At 60.4% G+C, this 22,243-nt stretch overlaps 1 protein-coding gene across 3 annotated transcripts in view; it reads left to right on the forward strand.

Annotated features, from left to right (window-relative positions):
- The window catches only part of GALNT9 (polypeptide N-acetylgalactosaminyltransferase 9), a 72,766-nt gene that overhangs the window by 44,898 nt on the left and 5,625 nt on the right, over positions 1-22,243 (forward strand). For all 3 annotated transcript variants that reach the window (XM_047698532.1, XM_047698534.1, XM_047698533.1), the window contains 3 exons: positions 3,556-3,673; positions 18,737-18,922; positions 21,582-21,719. In XM_047698532.1, the coding sequence (XP_047554488.1) occupies positions 3,556-3,673; positions 18,737-18,922; positions 21,582-21,719 (442 nt within the window). The remainder of the gene's footprint in view (positions 1-3,555; positions 3,674-18,736; positions 18,923-21,581; positions 21,720-22,243) is intronic.

The following is a 22,243-nucleotide window of genomic DNA, read 5'->3' on the forward strand; positions in this document are numbered from 1 at the left end:
AGCCCTTTGCCCCTCATCCTTGTCCTCACTGAGAGGATCCCCTCGGGTCCCCCACCCGGACAGGGCTTCCTACTGCTGCCCACGGGGCAGAGCCCGGAAGAAGGGCTCTTGGAGGTCGTGCGACCCACCCCGACTGGACGGATCACTTCCCCGAGCCCAGCGGAGGGTGCGTGCGGGTCCACGGGGGTCTCTTCTGGAAAGCAGTCTGAGAACTGTCCCTCCCGCCCGCGTTGCTGATGGGAAGAGCCGCTGGCCTTCCCGAGGACACGTCTGCACGTCAGAGCCAGGCCCGAGAGGCGGGCGTGTGAAGATTTACTGGAGGAAATTTTCTTGCTGTTCATCGTACTTGAAGCTCAAGGAAGAGGGAGAGTGGACGTGGGGGAAGCGCGTCAGCCCGGCTGCAGCCTCACGTCCCAGGGCGCAGCATGTGGGGCCGCGTGCAGGAACCTGCGTGCGTCCCGTGGCCATGAGCCCGTGGCCAGGGCTGGAGCTCCCGTCCCCAGGACCGGGGCACAGTCCCACCTATGCATGCAGGGGACGGTGAGGGCCCTGTGGGCATGAACTGGCTTCCCGCAGACCCAGGGGGCTCCAGGACAGGCCTGCAGGAAGGAGATCTCCGGGTCCGGCTATCGGGCCCCTCCCAGCACCCTGCCCCTCCCGCAGCCAGGCGTGTGTGGGGCGAGGGCCCAAACCTCACACACACACACACACCCTGCACACTGATAGACACACTCACAGCTGCACACCCAAACCACACACAGACACACTTGCACATATACCACACGCACACGTGTGCAGACACACATCCGTGCACAGGCACAGACGCTCTCCCGGGCGCACACAGGACGCTTCTCCAATCCCCGTGGAAGAACAGTGACCATTTACCCTCTGACTTTCTCGCTTGTCTTCTGAGAGGTGCTTGCAGGGGTGCTGGGTGGTCCCTGCTGCCGCAGGCCGGGTGGTTGGTCCCGTCCCCCGAGTTCGTGCCAGCATCCATGCGGATGGCCTCCAAGCTGACCTCCTCCGTGCTGCAGCTTTCCGCAGACCGCGCCGGCTTAGTGCCCAGGACAGACACCCATGGTGGGGTGGGCGACAGCAGTCCTCGCCGAGGATCCCAGTCTCCAGGCACCTTCTACAGTCGGTGTTGGCGGGCGGGACGGCTGGAGTGAGGCAGCGTCCGGCCCTCGGGGTGTGGGCGAAGGAGCCAAGCACAGGGAAGACCACATGGCCCAGGGGCTCAGAGCCCACTGGGTCCCCCCTGCTCTCGACACCTCTTGGGGTGCATGGGGTGCTTCTGGCCTTCCAGCCGTTGCTTCACACTTGCCCACGAGGGCCGATCCCATCCACACCAGTTTCTGCACACGCCCGCGTGGAACACGTGCAGACTGGCCCCTCGTGCTCCGTGTGCCTGCATGCCCTAGGTGCCGTCCCTGTGCTTGCTCACTGAGCATGTGTCCTCTCGATGCCTGAGTGGGCTCACCCCGACCCTTGTTGGTCTCCTGGAGGCCAAAGGGCACGTTTGGGGTCTTCATTTCATCATCACCCCTGCATAGGGCTCCGGAGTCCCGTGGCTTGGGAGCGTGTGTCTGCACGTCTGTGCATGTCTGCGTGTCTGTTACGAGGCAGGAGCCTCAGTGGGGCCCCGGCCATGGGCCGTGCGTGTCACGCAACAGCCCAATGTAAGGGTGCCCCCCGACGACATCTCCCCCGGAACCCAGAAACCCCTCAGCCAAAGCAGCCCGAGGCTTGCTGTATTCCGTGATCACCGCACTATCTCCTCATGCCGGCAAACTCCGCGGCCGCTGGTTCCACTCCCGTCACCTCGTGCATTTATTTTCAGTTTATTTTGGAATTCTGAGCAATAATAAAAAAATCATTACCAGCTACGACAGACTTGGCAGGGAATCTGGAACTCTAATTCACTAGAGCCCACCCGAAGATTTTCGTTGCCGTGAAGAAAACGAGAGAAGTGTCTGTGATACATCGGTGCATTATAACTTAACCTGTCAAACCCTTGCTATTAAAAGTCAAAAGCAGTTGGGGCGCCTGGGTGGCTCAGTGGGTTAAGCCTCTGCCTTCGGCTCAGGTCATGATCTCAGGGTCCTGGGATTGAGCCCCACGTCGGGCTCTCTGCTCAGCGGGGAGCCTGCTTCCCTTCCTCTCTCTGCCTGCCTGCCTCTCTGCCTACTTGTGATCTCTGTCTGTCAAATAAATAAAAATCTTTTAAAAAATTTTTAAAAAAAAAGTCAAAAGCAGCATTAAAATTTCGTTACCGTTAGATTTGTGACCAAAATCTAGTGACAGATCAAATCAACTCTTCGCACAAATAAAAGGATAATAATCGTTTTTTAACACCTCTGTTATTCTTGGACAACTGACGGGCGTTTACTTCTGACTTGCCACTCGCTGAGCAGAAATGCTTCTCATGAGTTGTGATGGAGACCCTCCTTCCCTGTTGTTTTTAGTGAGAAGGGATGTCTCTGCAGGAGCAGTGGCAAGAGGAGGGAGCAGCTTTGCTCTGGAGCGGCCACAGGACCTTTGTAGACACCAGAAGTCCTTTGCTGCCTCCTTGCAGGGCCTGGAAGACACCAGCCCCTCAGCCTACAAGCTGATGGACCTCGTCTGTGTTTTGATGCAAAAACCTTTCATCAAAGCCTAGAGGTCCTGCTTCCTTGCACCATCTAGACTGTGCCTTCTTCTTGCTGGAGACAACTTGCACTCTCTTTTTATCCTTTCCGCCTGGTGGACACTCACTGTTCCCTCCATTAGTGATTGAATGAAGAGTGAATGACTGCGTGGTAGCGGACACAGTGATGCTGGCTCACCGTGCCCCGCTTTACTCATGGTGCTCTGTAAGACCACTTCCCTGGGACCCACGACCCTGGTAGATTTGTGAGGCATACTAGAGAAAATGTAACTAGCACAGAGTTGCTTGATTCCACAGATAGAATTTCTGCAGACGAGGCAAGATTGACGGTTTTTAAACGTGTGGGTGTGGATAATTATAGAAATAATAAAACAGATGGCAGTCTGTGGTCTACAGTTGCGCGGGTTGTGCACTCTACAACTTCAAGGTGTGTCATTCAGAAAAAGCCTGATATCAGTGAGGTTCCTTAGCACGTAGCAGTGCACAACCTATGCCACGGCCCAGTGCTTCCCTGAGTCCTGGCATAGAGAATGGACAAAATGATGAAGGAGGAAAGCAAGTGACTCAGGCTTGGGAAATGATGTTCAGGGCAGTCAAACAACTCGCTAAGTAAACTAGTGTCTGTAAAATCCCCTATGCTAACTTGCCCAAGTCGAGTGCTGGTTTTCATCATCTGCTATGCTCTTCAGTTAGCCTTCGGACTTGGCCTGTGCTGGGAGCGTTCCTGGGCTCTGAAGGGGACAAGCATGACCCTGAGGGGGGCCTGCCTGGGTCTGGGAGGTGAGAAGCCGCTATCCTGAGTCCCGGGCTCTCCAGCTGCAGGCCTGGTCTGTGTCCAGCACCGCAGCAGATTGGGGCTCGGGGCCGCATGCCTGTCACCTGCTCACAGCTGTCTCTGCCCCCGCCAGGACCCCCGCCATGATTGGCTGCTCGTTCGTGGTGGACCGGGAGTACTTCGCGGACATCGGGCTGCTGGACCCGGGTATGGAGGTGTATGGCGGCGAGAACATCGAGCTGGGCATGAGGGTGAGTGGCAACGCACGGGGTCCCTGGACCTGTCCGGAGAACGGGTGTGCAGACTGGTTAGGGGCAGCCGTGGAGTCAGCGTGAGGAACCACACTGCGTGGGACACCGTGCTGTGTTTGTTCCATAGCGAATGCCACCCACTCGCGGGCACGCACGGCGCTGCAGGGAGGTTGGAAGCATTCAAAGCTGCTCCTTTGGCTCAGGGAACCAAGTGTCCGCAGTGGGAAAACTGCCCTTGGGCTGTCCCACTGCCGTGCACGGGGTCTAGGTTCACCTCAGTTGGACGTGGAAGGAAGGTGTGCAGGTGCGGGTCGTGGGCACTGGAGGCCCCATGGCTGCTCCCGGTGGGCGTGGAGGCAGCTCGTGCAAAGGCCCCAGGCAGGACTGGGCCACTGGGGCCCCACGGGGGAGGGCATGGGGCTGCATGGCCAGGGGCACCTCCGAGGGACGCCGCGAGCTGAGATCTATGGGCCCTGGCCCCCACGCCTCCCACCCTCTTCCCTGCACCCCAGGGGCCCCTCCTGGCTTCAAACTTCCTCACCTGGCAACTTGGAGAACTAATAGAAAGTTCTGGAAGAATCTTGGCTGCAAATCAGGGTCTCTGGGGTGGCAGAGCTCTTCTCTCTTGGGTGCCCGAAGCTGGGGTCCGACCTAGCCCCCAGGGAGGGCACTTTGTCATTCAGGCCTTTGGGAATGTCGGTGGCAGGAACACAGGTCCCCTTCAGGGGCAGCAGCCCGGACAGCCCTCGGAACCAGCACTTGACAGATCTGAGCAGGCGGGTTTGGGGATCTGAAGCGCCCAGAGAGCCAGCTCCCTGCCAGCGCTGGGCGAGACCCTCCTCCCCAGAGCCCACGTTGCCTGCAGGGAGCTGAGCCTCATTTACCAGCTCTGTGAGCGCCGGCTGCGCGCCCGCCTCCGGCTACGGAGGGAACAGATGGCGTAGATCCTGTTTCCCTGCAGCTCACCTTCCAGCGAGGAGGTGAGAAGAGAAAGTGTGTCATTTAGTGAGAAGCACCAAATGGAGAAAGGAGGCAGTGAGGGGCAGGAGTGCAGAGGAGGGACAGTTTTAGAGGTGGCAGTCAGGGAAGCCTCCCCCCAAGAAGGGACATTTATAGAGAGACCTCCAGGTGCCATGAGGGAGCTTGGATGATCAGGAGAAGGGAAGGGTGTTCCCGGCAGATGGAATGGCCAGTGCAAAGGCCCTGGGGCAGGAGCATGCTGATGCGCTCCGGAAGCAAACACACATGTACAGCTGGAGCTGAGGGGAAGAGGGAAGGAGGAGAGGGTCAGCTTCTGCTCTGAGGAAGCCAGGAGGCGTTGGTGGCTCTGAGCACAGGATTGGCTTCCGTGTTTCTGGGGTCCCTCTGGCCCCTGGGATTCCAGGGTGGAGGGAATGAGGGCTTCTGGAGCAATGTGGAGAGGTGAGGTGGTGAGGACCGGGGAGGTGAGATCCTGCGTGGTCTGGTGCATTCTTGAGGAAGCACCCCCCTGGGTTTGCTTGGAGGTGGGGTGGGCACTCAGGGAGGTCAGAGCTGCCTTGCTAGTAGTTGGCCTGAGCAGCTGGGCAGGTGGAGAGGTCCCTGTGGCGATGGAGACACCGGCTGTCCCCCGGAGCCTGGTGCTTGCAGAGGCCGGGTCCCTCCCCACCACGGGGCCTGGCGTGGGCTCTGACTCTCCTCTGCTTCAAGAAAAAACAGTTCAGTGCTGTGTTTCAGTCTGAAAAGTAATGAATCAGGTTTTAATTTGGAGTGCACAGTGCACTTGAAGGCTGGTGTCCCCGGTGAGGCCAGGTGGCTGGCTTTCCACAGTCGTGGGACCTGCAGCTCCCAGACCGTCACTCCTGAAAACCAGCGTGGCTTCTGGGGATGGGCTGGGCCCTCAGTGACCCAGCCTCCACCCCCCGCCTCTGCCCCCGACTTCCCACCCCACCGCTCTCCCCCAGGGTGCAGACCCCTTCCTCAGTGCTGCTGGTTAACTAGGTTGCGGGTCCGGACAGTGAAGTGGCTCTGCTCGTGGGGCTTGGGAACTGGGTCCCCTCTCAGGGGCCACAGTGTCCGCCTTGGGGCCCACTGTGCTTGGCGCCATGAAGCCACAGCCCGGCGGCCGCGCTTCTCTAAACTTCACTTGGGGCCCAGCCGGGATAGGAGGCCCTCAAGGGTCTGCGACTCTGACTCGGGGACTGGACGACCGGACGGCTGTCAGTGGGCAGGGGCGGGGGCCCGGGCTGCACCTCTAGCCTCCAGAGGCTTCCTTAAAACGCCGACCCCCGGGGTCCACCCCGGAGGGTTAAACCCAGTGGGGGGCAGGGCGCCGGCACCCTGCAAATGCCCAGGAGCAGAGCCAGGGTGGGGGGCCTGGCTGGGGCTTGGTGGGCTGCACTCCGGCTGGTTTGGGCTTCTGGGGGGTGTCGTCTGCCTTTGCTTCTGGAGTCTTTACTCACAGAGACTAAGGCTGGGCTTGAAAACTTGCCACACAGTCTGTAGCAGTCACACGTTTCTAAACCTATTTGCTCTAAGCTCTTAAGTTAAACCTCGGGACCCCGATGATTACAGTTATAGGTCCAATCTGATAAGAACACTCACCTCCCCTTTCCCTCTGATTAACGTTTGATTAACTCGGGTCGAACAGATCAAATGCCGTTAAACAACAATCAGTTCCATTTCTGCCTTGAGTTAATTAAATTCCCTTGTGTCTTTTAAAATGACACTTACAGTTATAATCTGTTTACTCTCCTGCTTGAGCCCTTTGAAGGTCTGGTATCACAGCAGAAATCCCCCCCACCCCGGGTGCTTGGAAAGTTCTAGCGTATCTAATCCCTGACACGTCTACCAAACCTCAGATTCTCCGAATCATTTCAGAAATGTTTGCCATTCTCTTTAATCCTCTGACACAGACTAATTTTAAATAGAAAATTTAGAGTCAACCTTCAATCATGCATGTTAGAAACGGAAGCAGGAGGCTACGCCAGCAGATTCTTCAGTACGCTGACTTTTCTCAGCTGTGCTGGTCATCGAACACGAATCCTTCGCTAACAATCCCCATCCTCGCGTGGGGAGCGAGCTCAGTGTGGGCGGTGCTCCGAGCTGGGAGCCCCGGGGAGGCCTCCGTGGGTCTGCGCATACACACGGGGGTCCTAGGAGCCATCGGCACGCGCAGCAGACTCGGAGGGGGCCGGGGAGCCGGGCTTCGGCTGTCCCCTGCGGCTCCGGCTGGGTGGGGGAGCGGGAGCCCGGGGAGCTGTGGGGCGGGGGACAGCGCTGGGGAGGCCCCATCCAGCTAAGGTTGCAGGGACAGCAAGGTGTCCATGCAGGGCCAGCGGGAAGCTCCTAGTGCTTTCTGCTCCCCTCTCTCCTTCCAAGGCAAGCCCAGCTGGGCTGAGGGCAGGAGGGTCTGTGCAATGCTGAGGACCCCCCCCTGCTCAGAGCAGAGCCCCCTCCAGGGCCTTCCCCGGGGGTAGAGGGGGGTCAAGCCAGCCCAGTGGGCCAGGCAGGGAATATCAGCCTGCGGTGGGAGGAGAATGGGCAGGGGCTGTGGCTTCAGAGGGGCCTGCGGGTTCGGGCAGAAGCTGGCCTGGGGTACAGGACAGGGAGGGAGAAACAGAGCAGAGAGGTCCAGGCGTGAGGACACACAGGGGCCGGGGGTTGGACAAACCCATCCCCAGAGGAAGCGGGGAGGGCAAGCTGATCTCCCCACACCTGTGTGATGTGGTTCTCCCAAGACCGGGGTCCACGATGCCAAGAACCAGGTCCTGCACGGATAGCGACCCCTGGGAGCCCGACGGAGCTGAGCGGAGCCTGGCAGGAGGGTGGAGAGGAGCTGTCCCTGGATGTCACCATGACAGCATGTAGTCCCTGAGAATCCGGCAGATCAGGGACTGGGGAAGGAGCTGCGTCCCATGAGGGAGGCTCTCCCGGAGGATGTGCGGAATGCTGCATGTCGGGGAACCGTGGCACGGGGATGCCCCGCTGGGAAGGGGGCACCCAGCAGAGGCTACACATGTGACCGCAGGGAGGGGGCATCTGCACTGTGACGTCCAGAAGTGGGGTTGATGCGTGGCAAACGCAAGGACACGTGGGTGACAGAGAAGGGCAGCGCACCCCGCTGCCCCAGGTGACAGCGGCAGCCAATGCTGGTTTTGGTGCTGGGAGGTGGGGGAAGGGCGGAGGTGGGGGAAGGGCGGCTCTCACCTGGTGGCCGACGGGGCATGGGAAGCAGGTGTTAGCATAGACAGGAGCCCTCTGGGACCTTTGGAGAGGGGTGTCAGCATGAGGAGACCCCAGTGCCCAGCTGTGCTCGGGCCCCAGTGCTGTGACCATGGGGGGGACCGGAACGTCCCCCACCTCAGTGTCCACTTTGCATGGTGGACTCTGGACTCAGGGGTGTGCAGGGCCTGCCGGGCATGGGGAGGGCTCTGGGGCTGGCACTGCCAGGGGGCATCGGGCCGGTTTGCAGAGGGAGGTGACGTGGCGTGGATGCGGTGCAGATACAGATACAAGTACAGTGTAGACGCACAAGCAGACTCTAGTGTAGACGCACAAGCAGACTCTAGTGTAGACGCACAAGCAGACGCCAGTGTAGATGCTAGAGGTAAATGTGCTCACACAGCACTGCTTCACATGTGTTAAGTAGTTTTACACATACAAACCGCGTGGATGGGTGTGTTGATACATGTTCCTTTTTACTTCTGTTGCTGCGGGGTTCAGGGTAGCTTCACGGGTAACAGGAACATCCCAGCAGGACGAGATAGATTATATATATATATAATTTATGAGGTAAATTATATACATATGACGCAAGCCAGCAGGGAGGACCTGGGTGCAGGCAGGCCTGCCGCAGGGGTCCCGAGTCACGCCCGCCCCAGCACCTCCACAGTCGGGACGCGGTGGACACCATTGGCTGGTGGTGGTGTCGGGACAGCAGCTCACCTGCACCCGCCACCAGCCTGGGGCCCCAGCCCTGTCCCCAGGTTTAGAGCAAGGTCTGCCCCAAAACCCGCCTGCCACAGGCCTAAGACGGGCACAGAGGGGCGAGGGCAGGGTGACCAGCACACTCCCTCTGTGTCCCAGAGCAGGAACCTGCCACTGTCCCCGTAGAGATGCTGACGGCTGGGAGCGGGGTGGTCTGTGAAAGCCTCACCCCGTCCCACTTATCTGCTCCCTACACAAGCCCTCAGAGCCCCAGGGCTCCCCACGCCCTGAGAACAAAGCCCAAACTGGGACCCACAGCCTCCCCGCCCAACACCTGCCCACCTCCGTGCACAGTCAGCCGCCCGGCCTCCCCTCCCGCAGCCAGGCCCGGCTGGCCCCTCTCTGGCAGGTTCCCTTCCAGCCCTGCTGCTTCCAAACCCAGCTCTCGGCCCCACAGCATGTTCCTCCCACGACATAGCTCTGTCCGTGGCTCCTCGCTGACACCTCCCCCTGCCCACCCCGCTGGACTAGGACTAAGCCCCGGAAGGCCAGGCCTGCACCTGTCTCGTTCGCTGCCTATTGGCTGCTGTGGGTGACCCTGTAAGTCTGGGTCCCATGCCCTTGTGAATGAACACAGGTATCACCTGGGAGGGAGAGGGCCTCTCTGTGACCTGCTGGACGCCAGAGCCTGGAGTGGGGACACGTCGAGGGAAAGCGAGCTGTCCTTTTGTGGAACAATTTCTTATGGGTGTCTCCCACGCAGTTCCAGGTGCTAAGGATCCCGCAGGGTCTCTGCTCACCTGAGGCCTGTGTATCCAGTGCATGGCATGCTGTCTGTGGCACCTGTGGAAAAACACGGGCAGGGGAGGGACGGCCAGTTGTCGGTTTACATGGGATAGTCCAGGCAGGAACGCCACATCTGAGCAGGTGTGAAGGAGGAGAGGAAGCAAGCCAGGCAGCTGAGGGGAAAGGCATTCCCAACCGAGGGGCGGCATGTGCAAAGGCCCTGAGGCAGGAGCGTGCCTGGCAGGCATGTGGCCCTCATGGCAGAGACCGCAGGCAGCCTCATGACCCCGTGGTCTTTCTCCTGCCTTCTGGTGCAGATGCACCTTGTAGCCATGCTGTTTCTGGTCCGTCCTTGGCAAGGTGGCCATGGAGCACGGCCCACTCAGAGGAGTAATTCTGTGGTCCTAGGGCCATGTTCCCCTTCTGTGATTGTAGAAATGCCAACAGTTCCTCCCCTAATGCGAGAGTCCACGAGGCCCATAGGGGAGATGAATCCATAGCCTCCGTTAGGCTAATAAAGTCCAAGCCAAAACCAAGCGGTGTGTGCCCTGGCTGGGAGAGCCATCGGCAGAAGGCAAGTTGGAAATTGTCGCCTATTTGGAGACTCTTGGACTCACTGCTTCTCCGTGGTGTTATGGGAAAGCCTTCACAGTGCTGGGGGCGTCACCGCACCTTCAGACCCAGCCTTTTCAGTGGGACATGGGCGTCAAACCCCTGGGGGCTGGGTGGCAGGCCTTTCCTTGTCATCCCAGAGGGGAGTTAGATGTGCTCCTGTCTCGCCAGAGCGGCGGAGCGGTGCAATCACTCCAGGAGGGCCCAGGGGATGTGTGACCACACTGCCGCTGGACGTCAGAGGGGTGCAGGGAGCACTTGGGGCCGGTCCTGGATATTCCTCTGTGGGCAGCAGGCACAGGGGAATGTGGGGAGCTGACGGTGAAGTCCTGATCTAGCGGCTTTCAGGAAGGGCTTGCTCTAGTTGCAAGCAGTGGGTCTGCCTAGCACAGCGAGGGTGCCTTCCTGCTCCCCACAGCCCATGGGACATGGTCCACGGTCTACTCCCTGCTGCCTGACCGGTTCCCCTGAGCGGAAGGTCAGACCTCTGAGCCAGGGGAGCACCTCCGTCCACTTGGACATCTCAGTGGAAAAACCCTTCAGAGAGCCCTCTGCCGGCCAGCCAGCCGCCCTCTCTCTGAGCTTCAGTTTCTCCATCTGTCACGGGCAGGTGTGGTAGGACCGCCCTCCAGGGCTGGCACGGATTTGGTGAAACGGAAGCTCACAGCACCTGAACAAGGGCTCACAGTGACTATAACAATGATGACACACGGTGCATTTCTGAACACCAGTTTCCCCTCCTTCAGAAAACCAGCTCTTGTTAGAAAAACCCTGAAGTAAGCAAACCAGGACAGAAGGAAAGTCACGGTAGTTCCCTGCCAGCGCCCAGAGGTGCGTCCTTTCAGAGACGGTTTACGTATGTGGGAGCATTGCCTGTGGATGTGCGTGCACACGCGGGAACGCTGCCCCTGGATGCTGTCATAGTTGCAGGCCTGGGCCAGCTCTGGGCTCACTGCCCAGTGCTCCTGGGCTTCATGCACGGGCTCCAGACCGTCCGTGGGCTCTGCTACATTGCGCCGCATGGAAGTCAGTGCCCGGTGTCCGCTTCACGGCTCCGCTGCTCCCCCGGGATGGACATCTGGAGACGGGATCACTGCCAGACGGAATGCCCGTTTTCAGGGCATTTGATAGCTCTTCCCAAATCCCCGTCCTGTCCCCGCTGTCCTGTGTGTGTGCCCGGGAGTGTGTGTCTGTGTGTCCGTCTCTGTACACGTCTTCTCAGCCACGGCACGTGAGGGAGAGAGTCTCCAGGCCTGAATAGGACGCGGCTCTAATGAAATAAATATTGTTACTTTTTTGCCAAGATGGCAGGCACAAAGGAAACGTCTTTGTTGGCTTAATTTGCATTTTTCGCTTGCTAGTGAGCACGGACATTTTTCGTACGTGTGTTGACCGTATGTTTCTTCCTCGGCCAGCGGGTTCTGGTGGCGTTCCTTGTTTCCAGTTGATTTTAGGGACACTGGCCCCGTGCAGGGTGATGCAGGGGCTGTCCCGTCAGTCCCTTGTGCCGCTGGCCTCTCACAGACAGAGACCACGTCGGCATGCGTGTCCCCTGTCCTCAGCGCCTTCGCCATCCCACTCAGGGAGGCCTGTCTGAGCAGCCGCTCGGCCGCAGCTCCTTCTGACACCTGCTGTCCCTCCTGCACAGTAAAGGCTTGAATCCCCTTAGGATGCATGTTCTGTCCAAGCAAGGTTGTGATCTTTCCTTCTGTTGTTTGAAAGTAGCAGCCCCGGGCTTCTCACTGCACTCATCAAATACGCCACCCTTCCCTGCCGCCGGGCAGGGCCACCTTTGCACAACCCCAGTGCCATTGGGGCACGCACACCTGTCCCCTCGCTCCCGCATCGTGGGTCAGGTGGTACCGATGAGTACGTCCTTCCCTGTCATCGCCATAGAGTTTTCGTGGCTCTGCTCTTGTGTTCTCTCCTTCACGTGGACGTTAGAAACACTGAGCCTCTCCTGCTCTGTCTGTGTACCCCTTGAGCTTGCCGGCAGTCAGCATGCCACCAGGAGTGGCCAGGGGACCATCTGGGTCCCTGACCCCCCTCGCGCCCGTGCATTCCTTGCCCCGTCTTCTCCTCGGGTCCTGGTAGACGCCGTTGACCATGGCTGACGTCTTTTCACAAATCCGGAGAACGCCGGGGCTCCTGGCACGTGACCTCACGGCCCGGGGGTCTAGTCGCATAGCTGGGGGGTCGTCCCTACCCTGTTGGGCCCTGCGTCCTGGGTGATCGCCTCAGCCCCACGTCCAGTGAACGAGTGCTCTCTTCAGCCCTGTCCAGATGACTGTGCAAGCCCCTGTTTCCGTTGCACTGAGGGTGTGTTTCATGTGTGCGGCACGCGTGTCCCTGTTGGTCACCTGCGGCCGCTCGTAGACTGTGTGTTTTGACTCGTGCTCTCCTCTCTCCATGGCTGGTTCCCCGCCTTCCGTCCTCTCTGGAAGGCCTCACAGTCTGCGCACGTCCCCCTCTGCCGGTTCCCTCTCCTCCGTGAACCCCATCTGGGGTTGGGGGCTGACTCCTCTGGGCTTGGGCTTTCCTCGTGTGTTCAGCACGTCTGAGATCCCGGCGCTCATGGGCATCGTACCTTCATGCTTGTCCGTCCTTGCGTGGAAGTCTCGGATTACTGATGCCGGCTCCCCAGGCCCCGGCTCCAAGCCGAGTGGCTTGGTTCTCACCCCGAGACCCACAGCCGGCTGTCGCACGAGTCTCCTGGTTCCCGGGGCCATGCGTCTCTGCTTCCTCCTGTCTCACTGGGTCTGGCTGCGGCCAGGGAGCAGCTTCTGGTCACGGTCGGGACGCCCAGTCCAGCCCCAGGCCTCACGCAGGGCCCCACACTCAGTCCCCGGCCGTCCATGAGGCTCAGGCGCCCGCGCCCTACAGCTCCAGCCCCTGCTCGCCAGCCAGCCCGTGTCCGCTCCTTCCGCGGGGCGGGGAGCCATATGTGCTTTTAGCTTTTAAATAACGTAGCTACCGTTTCCGTGTGTTTGGGGGAGGCAGGGAAGAGCTCCACGTCCGTGGGGTTCTCCCTACCTCCTCCTTTGTTTCATCCAGCTACAGGGGGCTCGGACTTGGGCCGGTGCAAGGGCGTGACCCAGGAGGCACGGCCTCACCCCTGCTGGAGGACAGAACGTGCAAGGACACGCAGCCCCATCCTAGAAAGTGTCCATGGGACAGAGGACCGTGCCCAATGCCCAGGGTACCCAGAGGGCAGACGGAGGGGAGGGAGGCCCATAGCGCAGCTGCCCCCAAGCTCCATGAACATCGGAATCCCCCGGAGGCCTTGTTAAAACGCAGCCCTCCGGCCCAGGCCCACCCCAGAGTTTCTGATTCGGAGGTCTGCAGCGGCGACCACCCCCATCTCCAGGGCGCCCCAGGCAAGGTTGGCCCCACCGGCCTGGGGGTCCCGCTTTAAGAACCACTCGTTTGGAAGCAAGGCAACCATTTTTTTTTAACTTCTTATTTGTTTGGGGTGTTCGACACGTTCAGGGAAACAAATGGCGGGAGCTTGGAATGAAGGCCCAGCTCAGAAGCTTCTGGGGTCTGGAGCCGGGAACAGGACTCGGGATCACCTGTGTTGGGGCATGTATGTGTATATACAGATCATCCCTGAGAGAGACGTTTTCTTGTCAAAAATGGATGGATTGAGCCCAGCTAGGCCCTGGGAGATGGGACTTGTCCGTCCGGCCCTGAAGCTGGATTGCTCCTGCAGAGTGAGGGTCCTGGTGTGAGGGGCAGGCATCAGCCCGTGGCTGGGTTGGGCCCACGCTGTAAGGACATTGAGCAGAGTATAAATTTTTAAAATTAGATTCAGATGCAAAATCTGCAGAAATCATACACGCAGTTTTCTCCTGAGTGTGAGGCCGTGTTTGTTTGTTGGAGGGGGGATTCCACACGACCAAAAGGAAGATGGCGGCCGGGCATCTGGTGGCTTTGCACCCGTGAGATGTCCTATGGGCCCGGATGCCTTGTTCCTGCCCGCTTCCAGCCTTTGGTCTGGAGGTGTGGGCTGGGAGGCAGAGCTTGCTTACCTCTCTGCTTATGTGCCGTCTTCATGCACGGCCGTGCCCTGCACCCGGATATCCGGCCTGGTTGTTTGGACCAAGGCAGATGGATGGGTGGGTGGTAAGTGGAGGGTAGATGATGGATGGATGGACGGACAGGTGGATGGATGGACAGATGGGTAGATGGATAGATGGGGGGGCAGTGGGAGGACAGTAAGTGGACGGAGGGCTGGTGGCTGGGTGGGTGAACGAATGGTTGGGGGATGGACAGGTGGGGGAAAGACGTGTCCTTAGGAGGGTTTATGGCACGCTCCCAGTCAAGGCAGCTACCAAAGAAACAGTGTCACTGGGAGCTGAGGGCTCAGAAAGTCCTTCCTACCTGAGCTCACATCAGGGCGCACAGAGACGCACTCCGCCCAGCCTTGGTTTGGATGCTGAGTGTATCTGCACACACTGTGGTGCAGCCCAGAGCAAGGGACGGGTTTTGCCCCTGAAAGCCCCTTCTGTGTCACCTGCACATCCTCTGAGAAAGAGGTGAGGATCTTGGGCAGGTCACATATGAAGCCCAATGACTTCCGTTCTGTCACAGTGGCTGGGAAGGTACCGGGCCCACCTGGGTCTACAAACCCCAGTGCCTTTGTGTGGCATTTCCTCCCAAGTGCAATCTCCAGGGGCTGGACGCCTTCCCAGTGCTCTCTGCACGGTCACAGTGCAGATCCTGATGGAGGAGACCCGGGAGCCTGACCGACTGTGCTGCTCTCGGGCCCAGGCTGCTCTGAGTATCCAGGAGCTGCTCTGCCCCCCCCCCAACCCGGCTTCAACACCAACTGCTCTTCCCATGGACCCCCCACCCGTGGAACCCCTCCCACTGTACCCCTAGGAGTTCAGTTTGTCCAGAGCTAGTTGCCTGTGACCAGCATTTCCAACCAGGTCTTCCCAGAGAGGTGGTGAGGCCTGTGGGGGCCACTGTGAGTCAGGGGAGGGGGCGTCGGGACCCCTACTGCCCTGCCCCCTGCTGAGGCCACAGCGATGCTGCACAGGGCCAGCTCAGAAGGCCTCGAGAGTCACAGGTCTCCAAGGAGGCCCTGACCTCCTAACTCCAGCCTCCCCACCGCCGCTGTGCTGTTATGTGGGGTGGCCTCTGTTCCCGGAGGCCAGTGAGCTGGGCCCAGGGCTCCCATGCCTCCCGGAGAATGCAGAGGCCCCAGTGGCCTCCTGGGTGTCCACTCTGCGGGGCAGGAGAGGCTGAGACAGACACATGAAGGGCCGGGAGGGGTGAGTGTGGGTGTGCCTGATGTGGTCAGTCAGGCGTGAGGCTTGGACTGCAAGATACTGAATTCCTCCCACAGATTCTGATGGCTAGCAATGTCTGGGGCTCCTGTCCCCAGCTGGCCGACAGCAGCTCTCCAGAGGCCCCGCTCTGTGAGCTTGGGCCAGGGTGTCCCTTCTCGGGTCAGCTCAGGGCAGGTGAGGATAGGCAAGGCTCCCTGAGAAGTACAGGATCACTGAGCGGTGGGTGCCATGCTCCTGGCTGTGGGGCGGCCGAGGCAAATTAAATGAAGTCAGGGTCCAGAAAACATCTCCATTAAGATGACGGCGGGCACAGCCTCCTCCCGGCACCCTACAAGCCAGGGCAGAGCCACACCGCGGTGCCTGTCCTCCCTCTCCGCGCCAGCGCAGGAAGCCCTGGCCTTCAGATAGCGGGGCCCTCCACAAAAGTGTCATTTTGATCACAGGGGCACGGAGAGGACAGAGAACCAAGCAGGAGACAGGGCACCTAGCTTCAGGTGTTGCCTGTGTCCCGATGCACGGGCACCGCGACGGCCAGGCCCCATGGGGCTCGGTCCCAGCCCTGCGGGCTCACGCCACCCAACGGTGGCAGCGGGGCCCATCTGAGCCCCGTTCCCTGGCATCTGTGCTAACCTGTCACAGTTTCCGGGCTTTTAAGCAGTAAAAGTCCTCACCTGCAAGGTCAGAGGACAGCTCTGGAACACTCCATCAGACGCGGGCTCGACATCGGCGGAGCTCTGATCTGGGGGTGCCGAGGGCGTCCCCCGCCCCTGAGCAGCTGCTGGCAGGCCTGACATCTGGTCCTCCCCTCGTGTTTGCTGTTTCTGTTTGGGTGCCAATTAAGCAAGCTGATTGAGGTAATTAGTGGTTGAGGCACGAGATGGGTGTGACGGTCACATGCAGCCCCTGCGACTCTGCCTGTCCGTTCTGGGTGAAGAGGCAGCTTTGGGGGTTACGCAATAGTTCCTCCTCCCTGTCCCCCTCCACCCATGAAGCTGCCCTGTGACCTTGGACCCGTCTCATCACCGCACAGTACCTCGGTAATGAGAACGATGTTAACCCCCACGGCACCTCCCAGCAGCACGCCCTAGTCCAGCTTCCTGTGTCGGGAACATAGGGACAGAAAACCCCCTGCGGGAGGCTGGACCAGGTGGGGCTCCAGGTCTCTCACAAAGCTCACAGCTGATAGGCTCTAACTTTCCATTGGCCATCCTTGGTGTATAGACCTCAAGCCTCGTGTGGGCTGCCTCATGGCCACAAGACGGCTGCCACCCCCTGGACCTCTCGTCCACAAATCATAGCCTCCCTAAAAGCCCCGCCTTATCTCAAAGGCCAGAACGGTCTGGCAGGTCCCCTCTAGCCACAGGGGGGACGGGAGCATGCAAGTCGAGTCAGGGTCTGGAGCCGTGATCCCGCACCTCCACATAGAAATGCCCCCACCGACCCTACCCTACCTCCTGCCCCCCACAGAAGTTGCCCGTGGGGTCATGCCCAGAACCCCTGGACTGAGCCCACCTGCTCACTTCCTGCACACTGTGTCCTGGCTCGGGGGCCACTCAGCGCCCTGCCACGGCGCCCTTCCCTCCCTCCGAGGCCAGTTCCACCCAACAAAGTGGTGGGGAGCTGAAGGGCCCTGAACTCCCCACAGAGCCCACACCAGCCGTCCTCACGTGACTAAAGCTTGAAATCACTGAGCCAGATGCGGCAAGGCCTGTCCAGCCATCCTGTCCCATGGCTGCTCTAGCCACATGCGGCTGCCTGAATCAATTCCAAATTGATTAACATCTGATAAAATAAAGACACCCGCTCCTCGGCCATGCCAGCCACGCCAGCCACACTTCAAGGGCGCAGTGGCCACGTATGGCTGTGGCTACCATACCTGACCGCCCAGGTCCTGTGGGATTCTGTTGGGCAGCACAGGGCTGGCAGTTGCTAGCAAATTCCTAAGAAGGAATGCATTCATTCATTGAACAACCGTTCCCTGAGCCCCGGCCGTGGTACAAGTTGTGTTCTGAGAGTGGCAGGTGGGGCGGTGGTCCTGGAGCTCACACATTAGTGGGAAGGACAGACCAGGGGAGCCAGGAGCCCTGAGGGGCTGCAGCTTCAGATGGGAGGGTGAGGAGGGCGCCATGAAGGGTGGCATCTGAGCAAAGCCTTGTGGGCATCCTGGTGCAGAATCAGGGGAGGGCATGTCCCAGAGGGCGGAGCAGGTGCACAGGCCCCGGGGCCATGGGGAGGGAGAGAGCGGTGAGGCTGGAGAGCCCTGGGAGCTGTGGGAGCACAGGGCCAGCGGCAGGAACAGCAGCTGGGGCATGGTGGTCCCTCCAGAGATGGAGAGAGGCGGCGGCCGCCGTAGGAGTGTGCAGGGAGCATGGCACTGTCCCTACACCTCCATCTTGGCCTTCTGGAAGATTCCTGGCTCACCGCATGTGCACCTGTGTTCCCAGCATCCTGGCAGTCCAGCCGGAGGCTTGTGAGCAGAAGTGGTGAAAGTGCCCCCCTCCACGTCCTCCCAGCACCAGGCTGTGGAAGCAGGACACAGTGCAGGCCTCTCATCCCGTCACTCAACACAAAGAAGTGAACTTGAACCCGCGCCCTTGTCCCAGGGGCAGGGTCTGCACCAGCATTGTGAAGGAGCTGTGCCCTGGGCTTTGCACAGGCTGCAGAGGGGTGGTGCGGGCAGGCTGGGAGCCCAGCAGGGAGAGATGGTGGTGACTGCGTGCTGGGAATTCGTGCCTCTGCAAGCCCAGACTGTGAGGATCCCATAGCCTGCCCCCGACATGTAGGGTATCCGACCTGCCCAGATGTGATGCGTTCCGGCTGTGGGTGACATCAGGAGGGGCCCCAGTCCTCAGCTGTGGGGTTCCCCCTCCTTCCTCTGCTTCCCGAAGGCGACGTCAGGCGAGGGAGGAGGCGGGGATCCGCGGTCATTGTGCCTGAACAAGGACAGGGCTCTGTAGTGAGGAGAGGCAGCCTGGAAAGGCGTCAGGAAGGTCGGGCAGCACGCTGAGACAAGACAGACAAGGGCACGCGTCAAGGGCATCATGGGTGAGGCTCTTTAGGGGGGTTTGTTGTCGGGGAAGCATCTGTAAGGGTGCTCGAGGCAGAGTTCTGTGTGGTGAGTGCTGCATCGAGGTGTGCGGCGAGGTTGGCACGCTCTTTTCAAACTAGACTGCGGGTTTGACCCCCCGGCAGGGGGCAGCTGCTGGTGTGTAAGCCCCCTGGGACCAGGCCCCTGCACCGAGCAGGCCTGGGCCTGGGGTGGGGGATGGAATTGGGTAGGAAACCCAGCGGGGTGGCAGCCCTGTGCCCAGGCTCTGGGGCACTTAGCCTGAGGCCCTGGACAGCTCCTTTTGGGCCGTCTTCCTTGGAACAAGCCCAGGCTGGCGCCTTCTGGAACCTGTGTCCCGGGGCCTGTGAGCAGGGAGGAGGGCCACCCAGCCGCCCTGGTCTCCCCCCACAGGTGTGGCAGTGTGGCGGGAGTATGGAGGTGCTGCCCTGCTCCCGCGTGGCCCACATCGAGCGCACCAAGAAGCCCTACAACAATGACATCGACTACTATGCCAAGCGCAACGCCCTGAGGGCCGCTGAGGTGTGGATGGACAGCTTCAAGTCCCACGTGTACATGGCCTGGAACATCCCTATGACAGTACGCCTGGCAGGAGAGGGCGGGGCCGAGGGAGAGGGGCGGGGCTGGGGAGAGGGGGCAGGGCTGGGGAGAGGGGGCGGGGCCAAGGCGCGGAGTGGGCTGGGAGAGCTGGAGGCGTTGGGGCCTGGGCACAGCTGAGCCGGCCAGAGAGCAGGCGCATGGCAGGCAGCCTGGGGTCCCCCTGCCCTTGCCCCGAGTGGGACCGGTCTAGGACAGGGCTCCCCGAACGCTTTTTGGTGAATGTTTTCCCTGGTACAAGGCACTGCCAATGGCTGGAAGTGAGGGTTGGCTCTTCCCCACTAGCTGCACTTGGTGCTGACCCACCCACCTAGAAACTCACCCACAAATGTGTGGGTGAGGCAAGCGCGCCCACCACGCAGCTGGTCCTGGGGCGCCGCACAGCCCCAGCACCCCGCTGGTCAGCCCGCACATGGTGCGGGCGTCTCCTTGGGTTTTGCGTCCGATGCACGTGATAGAAGGTCTGCTGCTTGGGCCTTTTCAGAGCACGCGGCCCCTAACACTGAGCACGAGTGAGCCGGACAGCCATCGACATGACCAGTTCCAAAGACCACCCCAGAAAGAGCCACTGTGCGCAAGAGCGGCTAGCTTCCTATTCGCCCACTCCTAGGCCTCAGCAGCCAGCAGCCTGCTCTGTCTTGGATGTGCCTGTTCTGGACGCGTCCCATAGACAAATCCTTACAGCATTGCCCCTATTGTGTCCGGTGTCTTCGCTGAGTCCCAGGTTCTCAGGGTCGGTCTGTGTGCGGTCTGCGACTCACTTCTTTCGTTCTGTGCCCCACTCGCATTCCGGGGTGTGCATGGCCACTGTTGGTGGACCCCCCCACCTGCCGCAGACGCCAGGGGTGCTCCCTGTGCCTTTGGTTTTGGTCCATGCAGTTTCGAGCCACACCTAGTTAGGGGTTGCTGTTTGGGCTTTTGATTTACTTGGTGATCAACTGATTTCCCAAAGATAGCCCGTATTCCGGTTTTTCTTGGGATCCTAAAAGATGGGCTCCCCGCCCCCGTGACAGTAATGAGGGCAGGTGCTGAGAGAGGTGGTCCCTTACGTGGGGTGCCTCCACCACCCGCACCCGCTCCACCACCAGCCCTCACTCTCATGCTGCTTCCTGGGGACGGGCGGGTGCCAGGCTCCAGCTACCCCACTGCGCCCGTGCTGGAAATGACTTCTGGGTCAGCCCCAGTAAGAGCTCGCCTTGTCAGACCCTGCGCACACCTGTGCGTCTGTGTCCGTGCACTCACCTGTCCACATGCAGAGCCTCAGACACATACAGAAGTCACAGAAACAGCCCTCACGTCTGTTCTGTGCATTTCTCTCTGCGCCTCCTAAGCCAGCTCACCACATCCCCGGCGGGGCGTGCCCAGCGTTTGGCTAAGGCTGCCAGGGCGCCAGGCTGGGCCTCCGGCTCACACTGTCCCTTTGAGGAGGGACTAGCGGCTGCTCAAGCCTGACCTCCTTCCCCATGGGCTCCTCACACGGCAGTTTCTAGCCGATGAGGACTGGATGGAAACACGCACACACGTATCAGACACAGAAGGAGGGCTCACCATCTCTCGTAAAGCCTCATTGTCCACCAAGGGCACTGATTCTGAAATGTGCCCATTACTACTCGAAAGGGAACCCGGGTGCAGGCCACATGTGGGGGAAGGACCACTGGCTCTGAGCCAGAACCCAGCAGATGCCCTCCCACAGCACATTCTCAGGGCCCTCTGGGGGCCCTCCACACCCACGGCTCACCCGATACTTGAGGGAAGGCTGGGAGGGGCTCCTCTGTGGCCACACCCACCACACGGATGAGGGAGAGGGGCCCCCGAGGGCAGCATGCCTTCCACAGCTGATGGGAAGTCCCGGGCCCACTGGCCAGTGGAAGGCACTTGCTCAAGCCCACTCACACCCGCAAAGGACTTGGTGCCTGCCGCCGCCTCAGGGGCCCCAAGGCCACCTCAGGTTCAGTTGGGCTAGAAGGACCCAGAACTCAGCAAAGCTGTTGTGCTCAGAGTTACGGGTTCTTGAGTGAGGGATACAGACTCCCGGGGGTTGGACAGACAGCACTTACCACTCACGGTGATGCCGTGTGACACTGTGCACAGCATATCGCCAACCAGAGACGCCTCCGAGCTTCTGTTTCTCCATGCACACATGGCCAGCCTCCCACAGGGCTGGCCTTAGTCTCTAGCCCCTGAAGAAGTCAAGCTGAGCGCCCACCACGGCCCAAAGCCCCCCATACATCACCCTGCAGCCGGGACTCTCTGACCCAGACCCCAGGTAGACAACCACACTTTAACCACGCAGGACCTTCCAAGACTTAGGAGGTCACCACCTCCCCTGCCCGGGGGTGGGCCAAGGGCAAGTCTTTTGTTTGGAGTGTGCAGGCTGTGGACGAGCCAGCCCACAGCCAGGGACAATCTGTCCGGGCTGGGGCACGGCCGGCAGGCTGGAGAAGCAGGCCCTTCCCCCACAGAGCAGGTTGCCCGGACCTCCAAGCGTCCCTGGGGCAAGGAGGCCGGAGGCCACCCCTAGTCACACCCTGAGGGGTGGGGCTTCTCCCAGGGCCTGGGGCTCCCCCATCTTGGGCAGAGACCTGGGTCGTGGGCACCAGCTCCACACCAGCTCCCTTCCTGCCTCGCCTCCCCCTCACAGAACCCAGGGGTAGACTTCGGGGACGTGTCTGAGCGGCTGGCCCTGCGCCAGCGGCTGAAATGCCGCAGCTTCAAGTGGTACCTGGAGAACGTGTACCCGGAGATGAGGACCTACAACGACACCCTCACGTACGGAGAGGTACCGCCTCCGCCGGGAGGGCCCCATGGCCCGCACCCTCACCCGCACCCACATGAGGGCTCCTGGGCATAGACGGCAGCGGGCACGGGCGCGGCACATTCATGAAACCTGGTGCCTAGCAGAGGACGAGCCCAGACCCGCCTGTGTATGTGCATACAGAAGCACTGGCTAGTAGATGCAGAGATACATACATGCATTTGCACATGGGTGTGCGCAAATACATGCACGAGTGTGCCCATATGTTCACACGTGTGCACACGGATCCATACACATACATTAGATTCTGTACACACATGTGTACAAGTGCACGTTCACATGCAATTCTGCGTGTGCGCAGTTTCTGATAGAGCTCACTCGTGCGCAAACCCAAAGGCGCCCGCCTGTGCACACAGAGATGCGCGGGCACTCTTGTCCAGACTGGCTGCCGCGTGCGCGTGTGCTCCTTTACCAGACACACTGACACACTCACGTAAGCCGTTGTGTTCAGAAGACACAGTGCGTGCGTGTCAGTGCAAACAGCACGC

Source organism: Lutra lutra, chromosome 12, assembly GCF_902655055.1.
Source record: "Lutra lutra chromosome 12, mLutLut1.2, whole genome shotgun sequence".
NCBI classification, from domain to species: domain Eukaryota; kingdom Metazoa; phylum Chordata; class Mammalia; order Carnivora; family Mustelidae; genus Lutra; species Lutra lutra.